Source organism: Rhodnius prolixus, unplaced genomic scaffold (genome assembly GCF_049639745.1).
Source record: "Rhodnius prolixus isolate KJV_2025 unplaced genomic scaffold, Rpr scaffold_6, whole genome shotgun sequence".
Lineage (NCBI taxonomy): Eukaryota > Metazoa > Arthropoda > Insecta > Hemiptera > Reduviidae > Rhodnius > Rhodnius prolixus.
This window is the reverse complement of record NW_027411634.1, coordinates 2,075,179-2,091,644: the sequence shown is the minus strand read 5'-3', so window position 1 is coordinate 2,091,644 and position 16,466 is coordinate 2,075,179. Positions and strand designations below refer to the sequence as shown.

The window sequence follows — 16,466 nt, the reverse complement described above, 5'->3', positions numbered from 1 at the left end:
CTCCTACTCTGAATTTAGCCTTATGCTAATCTTGTTTAACAGGGCCTACAATTTCTCTTTCACATTCTTTGACAATCTTTGATCTGACGTAACACGCTTGCAAAGCATTTTAGGTCATAGCAAAATTGTAGAGTGTGAATTGAAACTACTTGACTTTACAATCAAGATTGTTTGATTCAAAATAATGACCAAATTTGGCTTATCTCATCTATAAAAGAAACTATACATTATCTTCAAATGAATCATTACTGTACCTGACCAAAAGAGGAAATCTAAGAATTTGTGAAGTCATTAATATTCAAAATAAGATTCATCTGGTCATGAACAATAACAGGTGAGATTAAAGTTATTTGAGTGTTGTTGGGGGGAAAAAGCAGTTTCACGAAGAGTTGATATCTCTAATTTATTGCTTTAAAGTTTTAAATTTTTAAACTAGACAAGCAGCTTCAATGTTGATACAATAACTTTATGTTAATCCAAAGCATTTTTTTATAATTAAATATTTTAAGACCAAGATGAACCGCAGACTTTAATGGAATTAAGGTGTGAGGAAAGTAAAGCGGTATCATTCACGTAAATAGTGATTATATCAGTTTGGTTGTCCATCGTATGAATGGATTACAAAATAGGACCTTTTTATAGGAGTACACCAGTTGGAATAGGTTTTGTCTAGGAGAATTCTGTGGCACTTTGCACTTAAAATTAGTAATTATGGATAAAACAGTAAGTGCTAGAAAGAAATAATGGATTTTAAGTGAATAGTACAATAGTTCAATACATCACATGATGTCAAAAGATTGTGTCATATCTTTGAAGACCCTAAAAAATTTTATTTTTAAAAAATCTGGAGACAGTACTACTTTAAAGAAATTTTATATAATGATGAATCCTAAAACTAAATTGATGACAATAGTATCTTGTTAAATCTTTGATAAATATGAATCATTTCAAACAGAATGCGTTCGAATTAGTCGGAGAGGCCTCAACTCTTACGATGGTAAGAAAACATGGTTCAATTTTATTTGTTTTTATTTAGCTTTTAGTTGTATATAATAATCATTACTCCAGCTGTTTTTAGGAGTTGGAATTGATTTTTGTAATTATACAGTAGCAATTATAGTTTCAATGAGAAAATAATTTGGTACTTTTTAGTGATTATTAGAATAAGGTAAAGAAGAATCATGATGGCTCTAGTAGAAGAGAACATTGACCGTTTTTTGACTGCATTGCCAGAAGTAACAAGCCTCGCTATAAGATAGACCGTTAATCTAATTTTAACTGTCTCAACCCTCACTTTTTACAACTAGTATCTGCAAAAAAAAAAAACATGATGTGCGGGTTAATATTAGTGATATCACAGACGAACTTTAGTTCGCAAATCATTAAAAAGGAGCTACAATTGACGATGTACATCACAATGGACGTTATTTTGTTGATTTAGCCAGCCAGTCATTTCGTTGGGTCGTCGCCAACATCTAACCAACCATGTTAGTATTAAGAAAAAGAACAGTTTCTTCATGAACTTAATACTTCATGTAATTTAAATATGAATTAAAGAAGGAATTCAATTTTGTTTTCCCACGTCAAATTATTGCCTTATTGTTGTTTTGTTTTATTACTCCATTCAAATATTTAATTATCTACCATTAAATAATTTACAATACAGCGTTTTTCAAATTGTTTTAATTAAATGTTGCATAGTTAAATTTTCTTCTTTTTGCTTTGAAATTTTTATTCTGTTTGAAACATATTATGTTTGTTATTTTCATTACTTCACTGAAATTATTAAAAATTACAAACATGCAATATAACTGTTCTTTGTCATCATCAAATATTTTGATAAATTCGATGATTTTCTAAGATTGACGATAATTAGAGACGTTGGTTGAAACTGTTTATATTTTGGATCATTTACTTGTTTTTATTTGGTTTTAAGTTAACACCAGAAATGCAAGTTTGTTTGTTCAATCCACTTAATGAGTGTGTATTGGACATAACTTCTGATTTCATGACCAATTTTCTCTCTTCATTCTCTGGACTGTTGAGGTGTATCAATGTGTTGGCAAGATCTAGTTTTTAAAGTTATTTTTGTAGTTCGGGATGCCTGCTAACCATAAGGATCAATAAGGGCCGATGTGTGGGCCTCTAATACGGTCGTTGGTTATTCAATACTGGACAGTTTTCCTATGACACTTTCTCAATGGCTGATCCCATGAGCTCGTGAAGTCGAACAGTATATCTACTTGAGATCTCGCTTATAAATATCTTTACTGGTACTCATCTCATTCACAAATATCCATGTTTATAGTCTGTTAAGATAGTTGATATGTGCGATTATTTGGGTTTAGCGAGCCCAAGTTAAACTCTAGATAACATTAAACATATTTTTACTCTTCATATGCGCTACTTTGTATGTTAATATACCTTCAAGGGTGAAGCAGATCTTTTAGAACGCCGTGCAACGAATCTGAGAATAATTTTTCCCCTCAGTAAATACCAACATAGGTAGAACAATTGTTTTCTCCCTAAGAGACTGTGAGAAGGCAAGTCTCTTATATTCTTATTTTTCTCCAATTACCGGCTTCGCTATCGTTAGGCAAAAATGACTTAGTGGTAAATCTGAAAAGATGACAGGACCTTGCAAAAAGAAGTTTCTCGTTTCTCCCACTAAACTATAGGCCGACATAATTTTTTTTAAGTTTTTTTAAAACAACATTTTGTTTTCTCAAAAAAGAAGTAAAATCCGACAGTGTCTTTTTGTTTTTGCTTAATTGTTCGTATTTTATATTCAAGGTCATCATTCAAAAGAGGGCAACTTGATTTTGTAAACAGCTGCCATTGCTGTTGGTTGAGACATGAGAATTTTATTCTGTTTAGGTTACTTTTATGTACTGAAGATGAAGATAAATTTGTGGAGGGTGAGGTAGTTGTTGCGGCAGTTACAAAAAAAAATGATAGATAAGCTACGTTAAAAAAAACTTGCATGAAGCAAGAATCAAAGCATGTAAATGAAACTTCCTCAAAATTTTCAGTAACTTCTGTTCACATTTAGATTTCAATAACACGTACTTTCGTTATTCCTCGATACATACGTTTTGAAAAAGATGTACAGTACATTGATATGGAGTCTAAACTATTTTGAGATGTGTAAAATGGAGAAATAATACGACTCTCAAAAGGTAATAAGGTGTTAAGCTGTAAATAATATTACGCATGAAATAAGAATTTAAGAGAGAACTATTAAAAAAATAAGTTAAGCTAATGAAACTCATTACTAAAGAAGAAGTTTAAAAATAAATTGGACGTTAAATTTGACCTCTGGAGACATCAAAGCAAAACCAATGAAGATAGGTGGATTTATCGTTTTAGTAGTTAACAGGTTAGCTCATTAACTTCATTTAACAGTGCATAAGTATTAAGTTCTTCTTGAAATGACTTTTTTTTTAAGAATGAATAACGTTTAAGGTTGACAATTAAATATTTTTCAACCTTATAAAAAAATAAGATATATGTAGTTGAACTGTTTTTTAGATGAATATTGAGCTGTTTTGAATTTGGTATGTTTGTTAAAAGGAAATTGATGCGTCTTAGATTTCAGCAATTATAAAATTTCATCATCTACGTATATAACTATTGTTTCTAAACTTGCATTAACAATTACAGGATGTTCCAAGGTTAAACGGCCAATGTTCAGAGAAGACGTTTTAGGAATCTTTTTTTCATTAATACCGTTAACCAGTAGTAATCATAAATTGAGGAATTCGTAAGTATATTCAAGAAAACTCAACTACATTCAGGTAGTGAATGTAATAAAAGCTTCAAAAATTTGAGAAATTAGTGTAATTTATCCAAAATTCTTGTTGTTTTTTTTTGTCACATCTCTTTACCAATGTTAGGAAGTAGGGAAAGGAGTAACGTGAGTGAGGAGATGTAGGAGTAGAGAAGTGAAATTTTGAAAAGGGAACATGGAATGGATCAAGTAAAGTGAAAGAATGGTTGGCAAAAGACCTCATATAAGGTGGAAGGGCACTATCAAAATGGAAATGATCGTAAGAGGCCTTCGAGACGAAGACCAGATGATAAGTGGAATCATACTCTTAGTTCTAACGTAACTCTTGAAGAAGGGAAGACTCAGCAAAAGTAATGTAAGTACTTTTTTTAAAATCTTCCTTCAACCAAGTCAATTCATCGATAATTAGATGTAAAGCCCGTCTGAAAAAGTAGACAATTACTTCACCTCACCATCGTCACTTTTTTCTACTTTTTCAATTGCTTTAAGAGAAAATTTTGGAATCTAATCCGGTTTGTTTTGTAAATATGTATCTTGAGATTTCTAGCTCATCGGAGAGTGATATTAAGATTTGGTTATGTTGTACGTGATCTGATTAAAAAAGTTAATTTTAGATTTTATATAAAAAAAAAAGCAACCTCTACAAAACAGACTTCATCCAAATTATTAGCAGTCTTATTACCTGAACTTTGTTAACAAAATTAAATGAAAAAAATGATAATTTTGGTGATACGGTTAAAAAAAAAATTACAGTTAAAAAAAGGACACAAAAATCCAGATCAAGGTTTGTTCAATTAATTTTTATTATTCGTAAGTTTTTCATATATTTCCTGTCCAGCAGTGTTTTTTTTTTTCTACTTATTATACTTACTACATGTTAACTAAACTAAAAATATCACCCGTAATACTTGGTTATTTTAAAACTAAAATTGTTTACAATATTTTGTGCAATGTTTATCCAATTCAATGTTTATAATTTTACGATAAACTGAATTAAAATATCTTGTGTGACCACTCATACGACTTTTTGTTACTAACATTTTAACAAAAAACAGATTTCCCTAGAAAATTAATCTAAAAAATAAACATTTCAGATCTAATTACGAAGTGTAGAGAAAAATTTGGTGGTATTTTCGAAAAAAAGAATCTCAGAAAATTAAAAAATACTTTATTAAACATTCTTTTATGACGTAAAACACGTACAGTTGTACATTGTACTGATCTAGTACTTTAGAGGGAAGAATAACCACCATCTCTCCTAATCATCTTTAAGAAAATAGCGGAAAAAGAAAATCCATTCTTTAAAGTAGAATTTTCATCAAAGTCAGAATTTTAGCAACAATTCAATCTTTCTTGATTATACGAATGACAAAATTCTGTGTATAAAATTCAAGTGGTCTTTTTGGAGAAAGTTTTTATCAACTCATCTCACCTTTTTTATCATATCATACTATAAAATGACTCCAATTTTAGTGGACTTTAAAATGTCTAAACCAATTTCTTAACGTATGTTGCTCTGTTCTCCAGTGTGGATCAGAAAAATTTGTGAAGAAGTGTCAAGCTTTGTCGGATGTGAATCTTCATAATGAAGTGCCGTAAAATAAAAGTATTGAAGACTACAGAAATTTGCTAACAACTATTGGAGCTAAATTTTAAAAGTTTAATGATGACAAACAACGACCATCCATCTGCCAATTGAAAAATAAGGTAAAGAGCCAAGTCATTCAGTTGTGTAAGAAAATTTGGATAACAATGTAATAAAAAATTTATTTACTTTAACTCGCGTGAATCTGCAATTCTGTAAAAAATTATTATTTTTTAATGTTATTTATTTAAACGACGATTTCAAATCTGTTAGTTTCCATTCAGGTCAAAGCTTCTCTCTGAAAGTCTGTAGCCTGTCCGAGTTCCTGCCTCAGGCCTATGGCAACTATCTTCTCTTACGATTTTTTTAGGCGGTCGACCTCTTATTTTGTTTCTCTGTGGGATCCATCATTCGTACCATCTCTGGCACCTTCCTTTTTTCTAATCTCTCCTCCATCGATTCCCTTATCCCTTTTCTCCCTGACCTTCCCAATCTTCACTCTATCTTATTGTGTATTTTCAAACGTATTTCCCCCAATCATCCATTTCTAAGACCCTTATTCTTAAAAGGGATTTCTGAGTCGTAATTCAGGTCTCGGCACCGTAAGCTAGAATACCCTCGATGTATTAATCTCCCTTCGAATTACTTTGTAAACTACTTTGTGGCTAGCTATCTTTATAGGCACTATGTGTTTTTGCATTACTATCTATTCACAATCAGTTTAGATTAAGATTCCGTCATAGGGTGAGACCTATTTCCAAGATGAACTGCATCCAAAATAATTTTATTCTTCTGTTCTACTGGACCCATCCTGATTTTTATTCTAATTCCCAGTGCAATGTTTTTTGTGTTAGGCTGAAATACCTGAAGGGTAACCAAGGTTGTAAATGCCAAAAGCACTTCTGCTTATCTCTTCTCTCTAACTCAGGTTCTTGGTAATCCTATCTTGTAACTCTAACCATTTGAACATTACAAAGAATGTTCTGGAAGAGATAGTCGAACAATCTGCCTGTCGTGTTAATGTAGTTTTTATGGAGGTTAAACTGAAAAGTCATTTCTAAATAAAATTACTAATTTAAACTAAAAGAATTGCTTTTAAAAAATGAATTATCAGAGTGGTTTTGACTGCTTATTATTTCTTCTATCAGAGTACTTATGGCTGAAAAGACAATATGAGCAGTTAAAGCGCCTGATTGTTGCAGAAGTTTTTATTTTGGTCCATTAAATGGTTTGTTCTTTAAAAAAATAGATCACTATTCGTCGTGGATGATCTAGCACTACCAGTTAAATATGTATTCAAGTAGTTGTTGTTTTTAAGTTTAGTACAGAAGGGATTTTGAATAGCAGTTGAACTATTATATTAGAGGCTATAGGCAGACTCATGAAGTTTATAAATATGAGTTCAATTACTTTTTTGCTGAAAGATATAACAATATCTGTTGGCTTAAAACGTTTCTACAAGAAAAAAGATTTTAATGGGCTCTGAAGTCTAGGTATTTAGCTTTCCCTTATAGTTTAATTTTTCTGCATTTTATGGATTAAACGTCGAGTAATGTTAGTATAAGTAGATACGTTCTTAAAATTTTTAGTTTGTAGAAAATCTGAGGAATTCGTTACTTAGAACTTTTGAAAATAGTAAACGCTCCAGGCCAGATTTGTTTTTATGCCAATATTTTTTTAATGTGGACATTAAATTATTTTAAAATAATAATAAATACTAAAATAAATATTATATTCTTAAATAAAAAACCAAGTCTTATGAGTAACTTATATAAAATTTAAAAACCCCACTGGCACCTCTTTGAACGTTGAGCGCTTTAATTGCACAAGACGTCATCGGAAAGTGTTTTTAGCAGTTGATTTGTGCCGGCCTCACTTTCCACAGCTCTCTGTGTCTAAAGAGAATTCCGCGTCTGTTGCCATTCGGATAGCAGCCGTAACGGTGAGCAGTTCACACAGTTGAATCTCCTCCTTCCTATTTCGAATTTTTTTTTTTTTTGCCTTTGTGTTCTTTGTTTTCGATATTATTTGAACAAATGTGATACATATTTATGTAATTGGTGCATTGTTTGTTTTAAAAATTCTTTTTCGATCATATCAGTCTTACTTTCTTATTCATTTTTGCGTGTTATCTTTTGTGATTTTTTTAAAACAAAAAAACCTAGTGTTTTTGATTGAACGGAAGAAGTAATCCTTTAATCTATTTTTTGAGCTAGTTTTGGTAAGTTTAAATTTTTTTTATCTAATTTTTTTTCCTTCTAATTTTGCTGTTGTTCTGATGAATAAATAGTAAATCTTTATTTATAATGGTTCTGATATTTTCGTCATCAATGTGAGTTTATACGTAATTTTATTAATTTATTTTTTTACTAGGTTGCGATTTCGCACATTTTCAATTCCGAGTTTCGACCGAAAATATTTGTCAGAGGAAGTGATTTTTTAGGAAGTGCTCTCTTTTGTGTGTGTGGTGTGTGTGTGTGTATGTGAGACTCAAAATTAATTCCTCATCCGGAAGTAGTACTTTACGTTATAGGAAACTTCACTCGTACAAGACGTTCTCGAAAATTGGAAACAATTTTCTTTAAACCTTACTTGCTAATGGTATGGGACTTTTAGTTAGGAAAATTTGATTGAGAAATGCTTATCCTTTCTTCTTTTCAATAAGATGTACATCCTGGTGTATTTAACATTATATACGTGGCATTAAATGTAATGAAAATTCCAAAAACGCTAGTTTCCACTTTACTGATTGGATTTTTCACTTTTCTTAACTTGTTTTCAAAATGCCTTCTATAATTTTTTTTTCTTTTCTTGTAGATAACATTTTTTATTTGTATCACTTTTCCGTGGAAATTCATCTTTTAATATTTTGAAGTGTAAGTAAGTTAAAACGGTTTCTAACAGTCAGCACCTCGAGCATTGTTGTTGATAAAGAGTAAGAAGTCATTTGAGTTGTTCGCATACTTTATTGTGTAATTATTATATTCTCATGATTCGTATCGTTAGTAGTGGTATCTCATTTGTTTTCTTAAATTAATGCACGATATTATATTGTAAGCAGAACAATTTATTGCGTAAAGATTTCAAGAAAATAACAATTTAGTTTATAGCAAATTTTTATGAAATGACACTGTCAGAATTAAGAAGAACTGTCAGAAAAGCGGTTCAATCAATTCAATATGAGTTCAAACTGTATTAGTTAATAGCACGATCTTTAAAAAGTAACGTGTCAGATAATCGGTTAATGGTTAAATCGAATAAAACACCTGCAAAAATAGATTACGTATATTTGTTATGCATGTATAAAAACAATTTTATAAAGGCTAATCGATTTATATAGTTTTATTTCTTTATTATTATTTTTTTTTTGAAAAAAAAAGATAAAATAGTCTGGTGAGAACATATTCAAAACTGTTTCCGTTTCCTTACATAATTTTGGAGTTTCTTACTTGCATATTTTCTTAAAAACTAGGAAGTATGAACGTTCTAGCTTAAGGCCAAATAACTTTATTCAAACTCCAAAATTGTAAGGATTGCCCTTATACGGATTGAAATTGAGAAAAAAAAATAATAATAATTATAATGATAGGAGTGGAACATACCGAGTTTTAGAATTTTTTCCAACCTTGGACTTTTATAGCAACACATTTTTATCTTTCTTCAATTCAGGAGCAGAAATCTACACAAATAATGTTATTCATACCTTCTAATTATAATAATCTATTCATTCCAAGCGTTATCTATATGTTACGTTGTTGTTACAGTTATAAGATAGAATTGTAAATTTTTGCAGTTAGAAAAAGTCGTGTGAGTAGGTAAACGCCATTTTATTATTTTCTCTTATTTGTGTTTGTAGCGTTTATTTTTGCATTTTATTATTCACATGTTGCTTGTTAATCGTAAAGTTCTGGCAGTTACATTTATTTAACTATTTATTTCTAGTCTATTAATAGTTTAGAACATATGCCTCTAACTGACCATGATCTTGGAGTAATACCTGTTTACTTGTTGTTTTATTATTATTATTATAAGTTATTGCTGGTTGTAAATGGATAAAAAAAAACTTGATTGAATTAAACAATTCCAAGGACAAAATTTTGTTTAAACCAGAAATGTTTCTCCATTTATGTTCTAGGAAATCTTGCAAGTATGAATTAATTACATATTTTGGAATATTAAGCGTTTGAAGATCCCAATAAATCTAAAAAAGTGTTTTTTTTTTCGTTTAAATTCGTTGTTTCTGATTAAAATGAGGTTTTTGTTTGATATAGATCTGATGGTTATGGTTAAAATATATCCAGTTTGTTACTTTTCCTGAGCCGATTTTTCAGTTATTTGTTAATTTTGTGGATAATTATGGTCAAATATTAGTTGTTTTTTTTTAAATTTATGTACACTTATTTAAAAAATTAATTTAATGTGAATTCTGTTGAAGCATTTTTCTAAAGTTCTGATCAGTATGTTGTGCAGTTCTAATGTCTGTAAAGAATCAATTAAATAAGATTAGTAGCCTGAAAATTTCGAGCCTGAAGTTAATTCATTCATTGCAATTGCATCTTTCTTGGAAACGTCATCTCCATTTTCTTTAAACTTACAATGTTACCATTTTTTCTACAAATTATGGAACAAGAAGACCTAATTGAACAGTTATTTAAGAAATGTTTTCGTATTCGCTCTTTTTTTTTTGATGAAAACTTGATTAAAAATAGATGTGATCTCCAAAATGTGAAATACGCAGATTAAGTTCTGTCCAGATCAAGACTAAGTCTTTTTTTTTATTATTTTACTAATTTTTTTTTACTTTGCTTATTTTTGAATATTAAATGACTTGATTAAATTCACTGCACCACTGTGCACTAAAAATATAAATATATTTCCACGTCGAAAACAAAATACTTATCTCAATCAAAGATCTTTCCTCAATTTTTTTTTTTTTTTTTTTTTTGGCGCATCAACAGCTGAGGTCATTAGCGCCCGGAGCTTTTTCCAGTGCACTGCCGGCCTCCGGACAGTGTTCTCTCGTTACAGACAACACTGTCCATCACCGGACAGTGAGCTGTAAGAAGCTCCTAGGAAGAGAAAATCTAAGGGTCAGCTGCTGGATTCGAACCCGGGACCTCCGCGTGGGAGTCCTGTATGCTAACCTCATAGCTAATCCCTTCCCTATCTTTCCTCAATTAATTACAGATTTAACATGAACACTTTTAAAACTTTATACATAATCAAAAACGAATCAAGAAAGCAACTGAATAAAGGTGGCATTGCTGTCACCTGATTGTAACCTCACAACAGGGTACAAATCTTCATACGTTTTACTCAAACCCACTATTAATGTCAAAGGCTTCGATGCAGACTCTCAACCATGTCGAAAACCTTTGGGCTGTTTGATGAAATCATTTTTTTTCATTATCAACATTTGGATGGTCAATCTTGCAGCCAATTTTTGTTAATTTGTTCTTGTTCCCATTGCAGGTTTTTTGTTCTTTAGGATCTAACAAATAACCGTTTGTGATTCACTTCAGGAAGTAAGCATAGCAAATGTGATTGCTTTTACTGTCTAAGTAGGACGTAAATTTACTAATTACCTTCCAAGTTGTTAGTGTGCACGGAGTAAACCTTCACGGGAGGTGCCTTCCACGAAACACGGGCAACCGCAAAAAAGATTAACCTAGGAGTAATGAGAGAAAACTCAAGTTTTTGGGTTAGTCTTATTAATGAAATCAACGTCTCTTTCGTAAAATTTTCTTGTTAGCCATAAGAGAAGATATTGCGAATTTCTATTTTCAGTTTTCACTAAAAATATCTATATATTTAGATCCACTGAATTTGGAAAAGTGGTTTTCTAAAATTGAGATACATCTAAGATTTCACAAAAATTGATTTCTGTTATCTCTTAACAGTTCATTCCCATTAATTTGAATTATACACTCCTAGAAACGACCATAATAATGACTTCCGGCACTTCTTTAGAGCTGTCTTTATACTTGGGTCGATTCAATAAGTTTCTGGGTAGTTTAAATTGCTCTGCAAGTACTAATTTAATGGCTATCTGCTTGAATATAGAAGACCACAAAAAAAAAAAAAAAGTTTAGTTGTATAATACAGAATCTTATATTTTAGTAATAATTTTATTAAAATAGTCAAGTAATTCTCTAAAAATGATAAAGAATTATAATTCCATTCACAGCTCTGTGTGAGAATTCCACGTCTATTGCTATTTGGATTCCAAACCATATCGGTGAGCTGATCACATGTTGAATCCCCTCCTTCCTATTTCGATTGTTTGTTTTTTGTTTTCGATATTATTTCGACAAATGTGATTAGTATTTACGTAAAAAGTGCGGTGTTTGTTCTAAAAATTGTTTATTCAATCACGTCAATCCATTTTCTTATTCCTTTTTACGTGTTATCTTTTATGTTTTTTTTTCTTCAAAATTTTGTTTCAATTTCTAGCTTTCTTTTTTTTTCTTTATGGAAGAATAATTCTTTTACGTCACAAATCTATGAGCCAGTTTTTGATAAGTAACTTCTTTTGGTTTTAAAGAGTCGATTACAAATACATTAGAATTTGACATTAAACATTAAATTCAAGGCAGAAATCTTTAAATTTAGATTATTGAGAAACACCTTAGAAATCCACTTGACTTTCTGTTCATTTATGGCATCTTAAACAACAGAATAAATGGATAGTAGCAAATTAGTTTCCACCATTTCACTTTATTTAGCATCAAACAATATTTGCAGTGGCTCCTTCCCAAAAATAATTCTATTTTACAACTCTTGCGTGCCATAAGCGCTTGGGGCTCTTCAATTCTATTTCATACAGATTTAGATGTTTTTCTTTTTTTTTACGAACTGAAACACTTTCAAACAAAAAATTTTGTCACTGCTTTCTGTGAATAGATTTTAACAAATATATTAATTTTGTTTAAAGATTATGTATATTTTCATTTTCAGTAACTATTTCTTGTTGTTGTTCTGCTTCTTTATAGTAATGTATTTGCTGTTGGTAATAAGTTACATAAGGATGTATGCACGTTAAATAAACAGCAATAAATCTAAGATGAATTGCCACTTTCAGTTGCGAAATTTTCATCTTACGCACTACTGATGCAAAAACTACACTGTAACTTGTGCTTCACTCATTTTTATTAGAATATTTATTCATTCTATATTTGAATCTTTTTAAATAATTTTCTTCTTTTCGGTTTTGAATTTATGTCAATTTTATAATTTTTTAGAAGGGAAGTAGGCTGCTCTCTCTATACCAAGTTTCTCCCTTCATTTCCGTGATTTTTGGTGCTGTCAAAAAGAGGGAGAGAATTAGTTCAGGGACTAATCTTTAGAATTATGGTTTAGAATTAATCTGGGCTGTTTGATACCTATATTTGTTATAATATAGTAGGAGGCCTCGTAGGAGTTGTTGTTTGCAATTGACATAAAAGAGTTAAGGGGTTCTGAAGTCTTCTCAGGACTCATACGTGATAGGTATACTGTCATCACATTGTGGTAGCACGTAAAAAAACCTTATCTCTCCCAAATCTTTCCATCTATAAATACCTAAAGGATTCTCTAATGAACAACAGATCATGCTTCATGATTAGTTGATACGATAACCTCAAGAAGCGTATCAAAGCTGAATGTGTTGTTCAATCCTCAATGCTGGGTATGTTTTTATTATTTCTGATCACAAATTTCGGATCTCTTCTTTCTGATAATATAGTTGATGAAAATTCGAAACCATGCGTGCTATGGCGGGAAAAAAATCAACGATATTGTGAGAAAGTGTTTTCCACAGTATCCCTACAATACATATGTATAAATAATATTTATATATTTTTTTAATGTAAAGCATGGAAATTCTAATTTACCGCATAAATTAGGCGAAACGTTTTGGCGAATCAAATGTTTAGCTTACATTTACTTAATAAAAAATTAAACTACGTCACTGTTATTAAACCTTTTTCTTTTTTTTTTGTTTTTTAAATTCTTGCGGCTTATTCAGTGATGTAGGTATTTAATTTTACTCCATTTCTATTCCATTCCAATTCGATAACCATACAATTTTATTATCTCCCCTTCGATTCAGCTGGAATGATCAATAATCTTGATATTATTTAATAGACTTTTTTGCACTAAAATTCAATGTAAGATAAACAGACAGTACTATTTTTAAAATATAAACCAGCATGTGGGAGATTATAATTTCTTATTTTAATTACTCTTACACCTTTCGTGATTATGTATTAAAATTTTTGGCTAATTGTTTTTTGTCTGTTATTCCCCCCTTGAGAAATAATATATTACTTCTATCAACCTAGATGGAAATGCCTTCCTTGCTGGAAGATCCTAGAACACTGACGTCAATATAAAATAAGCGAGAAGTATCAGTATCCAGAAGGGTTCTAGGGATGGTTATATCATCCACCAATACCAAGTAACTTCCCTGGAATCTAAAATCTTGCCGAATGAAGGGTCAACGCAATCAGTTAGATGGTGATTTTTATGTTTCCTTCATCTCTTCACAGAAGAATTTGTCGTTGCCATCATGTTCAAGTGTCCTCAAGAGGTTGATCGTGTCTTGTAAGGAACCTTTTTTTTTTTTGTTATAGTGGTCCAGAGAAAGATGTTCGCAGTCTTGGTAGGTTGATCCTTTAGGTTTCTCTATAATATTAAGTACGTTTCCTCTAGTATCCAAATTTAGTGACGCGATTTTTCTGGATTTTAAAACTTTTTGTAAAACAGTTTCAGCGATTGAATGTTTCCTCGAAGTTTTTTTGTTCATTTCGTTCTTCCCTCGTTAAGGGAAATTTTGTAGCCTTGCAGAAACTCTTAGAACGAGAAAGTGGGTTTTACAAAAAAGCATGCAAGTATGTGCGAGAAATGTATAGTTCTCTAGAATAGGGTATAGGTGGTTTGCTAAACGAAAATTGGCATAAAATTTAAATTTAATATTTGTTAATACAAATATTATTTAATGGTGCCATTATCTAATTAGAAAAGACTTCTTTTTTTTTTTTTTTAGTGAATCGTTCAATTGTCACTTTATTGATTTTCCACATTTTCTTAAAAATGCTCCAAAGATTTATTTTTTAAAACCTAATGTACTAATTGCCTATTTATAGAAGTATAACTTTGATTTTAAAATATTTTCCTCAGAAAATTCATATGAGGGCACTTTTGGGGAAACTCAAAACGTAGAAGGAAAACTATGGAAGAAAACTTTAAAGTGCTATTTCAGTTTATTGTACGAACTACATTAAATTAATTGGAAATAAACGTATAAGTAAAAGTCAAAATTTAAGGAAAATTAGTCGACCAAAAGTGCCCCTTCAGTGTGTAGAGTTTTCTTTATTAGATTAGAAGAAAAGTTGAAAATATTTTATTAAATTTATTTCTCCTTTCAGATCAAAAGGTCACAAAGGGAGGAGAGCATATCAACAAAAAAAGTTGCGAGGTAAGTAGTTGAGCTTCTTAATTGATATTGATACCCTCACTATATAGTATATCTATATTATAAGAACAAAAAAGGAGAGTAAAAGTTGGTAATTGAATTGCTATTGAGATGTTAAATGGTATTGACTCAGCTGACTTGACAACACAAAGCTAATAAACCATCAATTGGATCCAGAGCAGAGCAACCCCTCTAACCCTTCGTTCCAGCCCAAAGAAGGGCAATGTTACTATTATTGTATCGCCGAACTTAACGTAAAAAAAAATATTACTTAAGAGTTGATCATAGACGATCCTTGGTCTGTTACTGCTGTTTAGCCAATAAAGACGAATGTCTCATAAAAACCAATAATGGTAATTAAAGATAAATTGTATACTAATTAATATCGATAATTTCCATCAATGATTGAATTGGAGTAATAAATCAATCAAAGTATCAATACTTTCTTTTAATTTAATATCTTACTTCCAAAAGCCTCAATTTGTCAGCCACTAGTTCTAAATTTGCCCTTTCTGTTTCAATTAAATCTAGACTTTGCCACTTACTGCTTAAATTGCCAAACTTGGGATGCGGACTTATTTTAGTGGCACACGGTTTAATACCCATCAATCAATACATTAGTAATAAAAAAAATTATCATCACTCCATTACGCAATACGTGATTGAATTTTATATAATATATACCTATGATAGATGGGGGTTATAATGCCCGGATGTCACGTGTGCAGTAGAACCTCGATCAAAAAACGGTTAGGGATTCAATTGTTCAGTGTTTAAATTTAAATTTTTAATGTGTCATTTCTAAATAATACATAGGTGCAATAAAAAAATAAGACTATCGATGGAACACTAGGATTTTAAAAAAAAGTATACATACACAAAATGCTTGTACGTAAAATAAAATGCAGGGTTTGATTCGCGGTCTAGGCCATCGATTATATTTAATGATTAATTTGAAAATTCAATAGTAAAGAATGTTTTTTTAGTCGTCTCCGTCCACGACTCTACTTTTTGCTGTATAGATACATCCAAGAAGAAATGAGCTAAATTTTCTTACTGGTGTAGAATATGGATGTATGTAGTATTCGCAACTGAGAAGGAACTGGGAAACTGAGAAGCAAATTGTGGGTCAGTCATAAATTTGGAACGATTAAACTGGAAACTTACAAAGAATAGGGAGATCACCCAGGAAGGCGTATGAAAGTGTCCCCGGGTGAGTCTAGCAAGCAGCGAGTAAGATCAAGGATGCGATCGTTGTAGATTCTGGACTTTAAACGATTTTGAGTTTGATTTCCAGTGGTGAAAAAGAGCCTGAGATAAGGAGGAGGCCTGAGGACTCTTAATAAAAGAGCCTCCTAGGTCAACTTTGGTCCCTAGAGCTGCGGAATGAAACAAAAAAGAAAAAAAAAGGAATATGCACAAATTATGATGTAGAAATGAAGAAAACGCAACTAATGCTAGTTTCACTAATTTAAGATTAAGGTATGTGAAAATAAACATCTACTGAGAGAACTGCAAGAAATTATATAATATAATTGGGGATTACCTGAGCTACGACCAAGTTTAAAAATAAATAAATAAACAATGATACCCATGACGCAAGCAGAATTTTTTATTTTATTTTTATACGCGAATCT

At 30.9% G+C, this 16,466-nt stretch overlaps 1 protein-coding gene across 4 annotated transcripts in view; it reads left to right on the top strand.

Moving 5' to 3' along the window:
• The first annotated feature begins 2,873 nt into the window (after nt 1-2,873).
• The window catches only part of LOC141460933 (sensory neuron membrane protein 2-like), a 37,908-nt gene continuing 24,315 nt past the window's right edge, over nt 2,874-16,466 (top strand). Inside the window, exons 1-5 of one of the 4 annotated variants that reach the window (XM_074141440.1) lie at nt 2,874-3,379; nt 3,664-3,763; nt 3,897-4,145; nt 5,318-5,497; nt 14,783-14,832. Coding sequence is in view for 1 of the 4 variants with exons in the window: in XM_074141438.1 (XP_073997539.1) it covers nt 13,016-13,041; nt 14,783-14,832 (76 nt within the window). In the remaining 3 variants the exon portion in view is untranslated. Of the gene's footprint in view, nt 3,380-3,663; nt 3,764-3,843; nt 4,146-5,317; nt 5,498-7,224; nt 7,597-13,000; nt 13,042-14,782; nt 14,833-16,466 lie in introns of those variants that run through there. The other 3 variants (XM_074141441.1, XM_074141439.1, XM_074141438.1) reach the window with 3 other exon arrangements.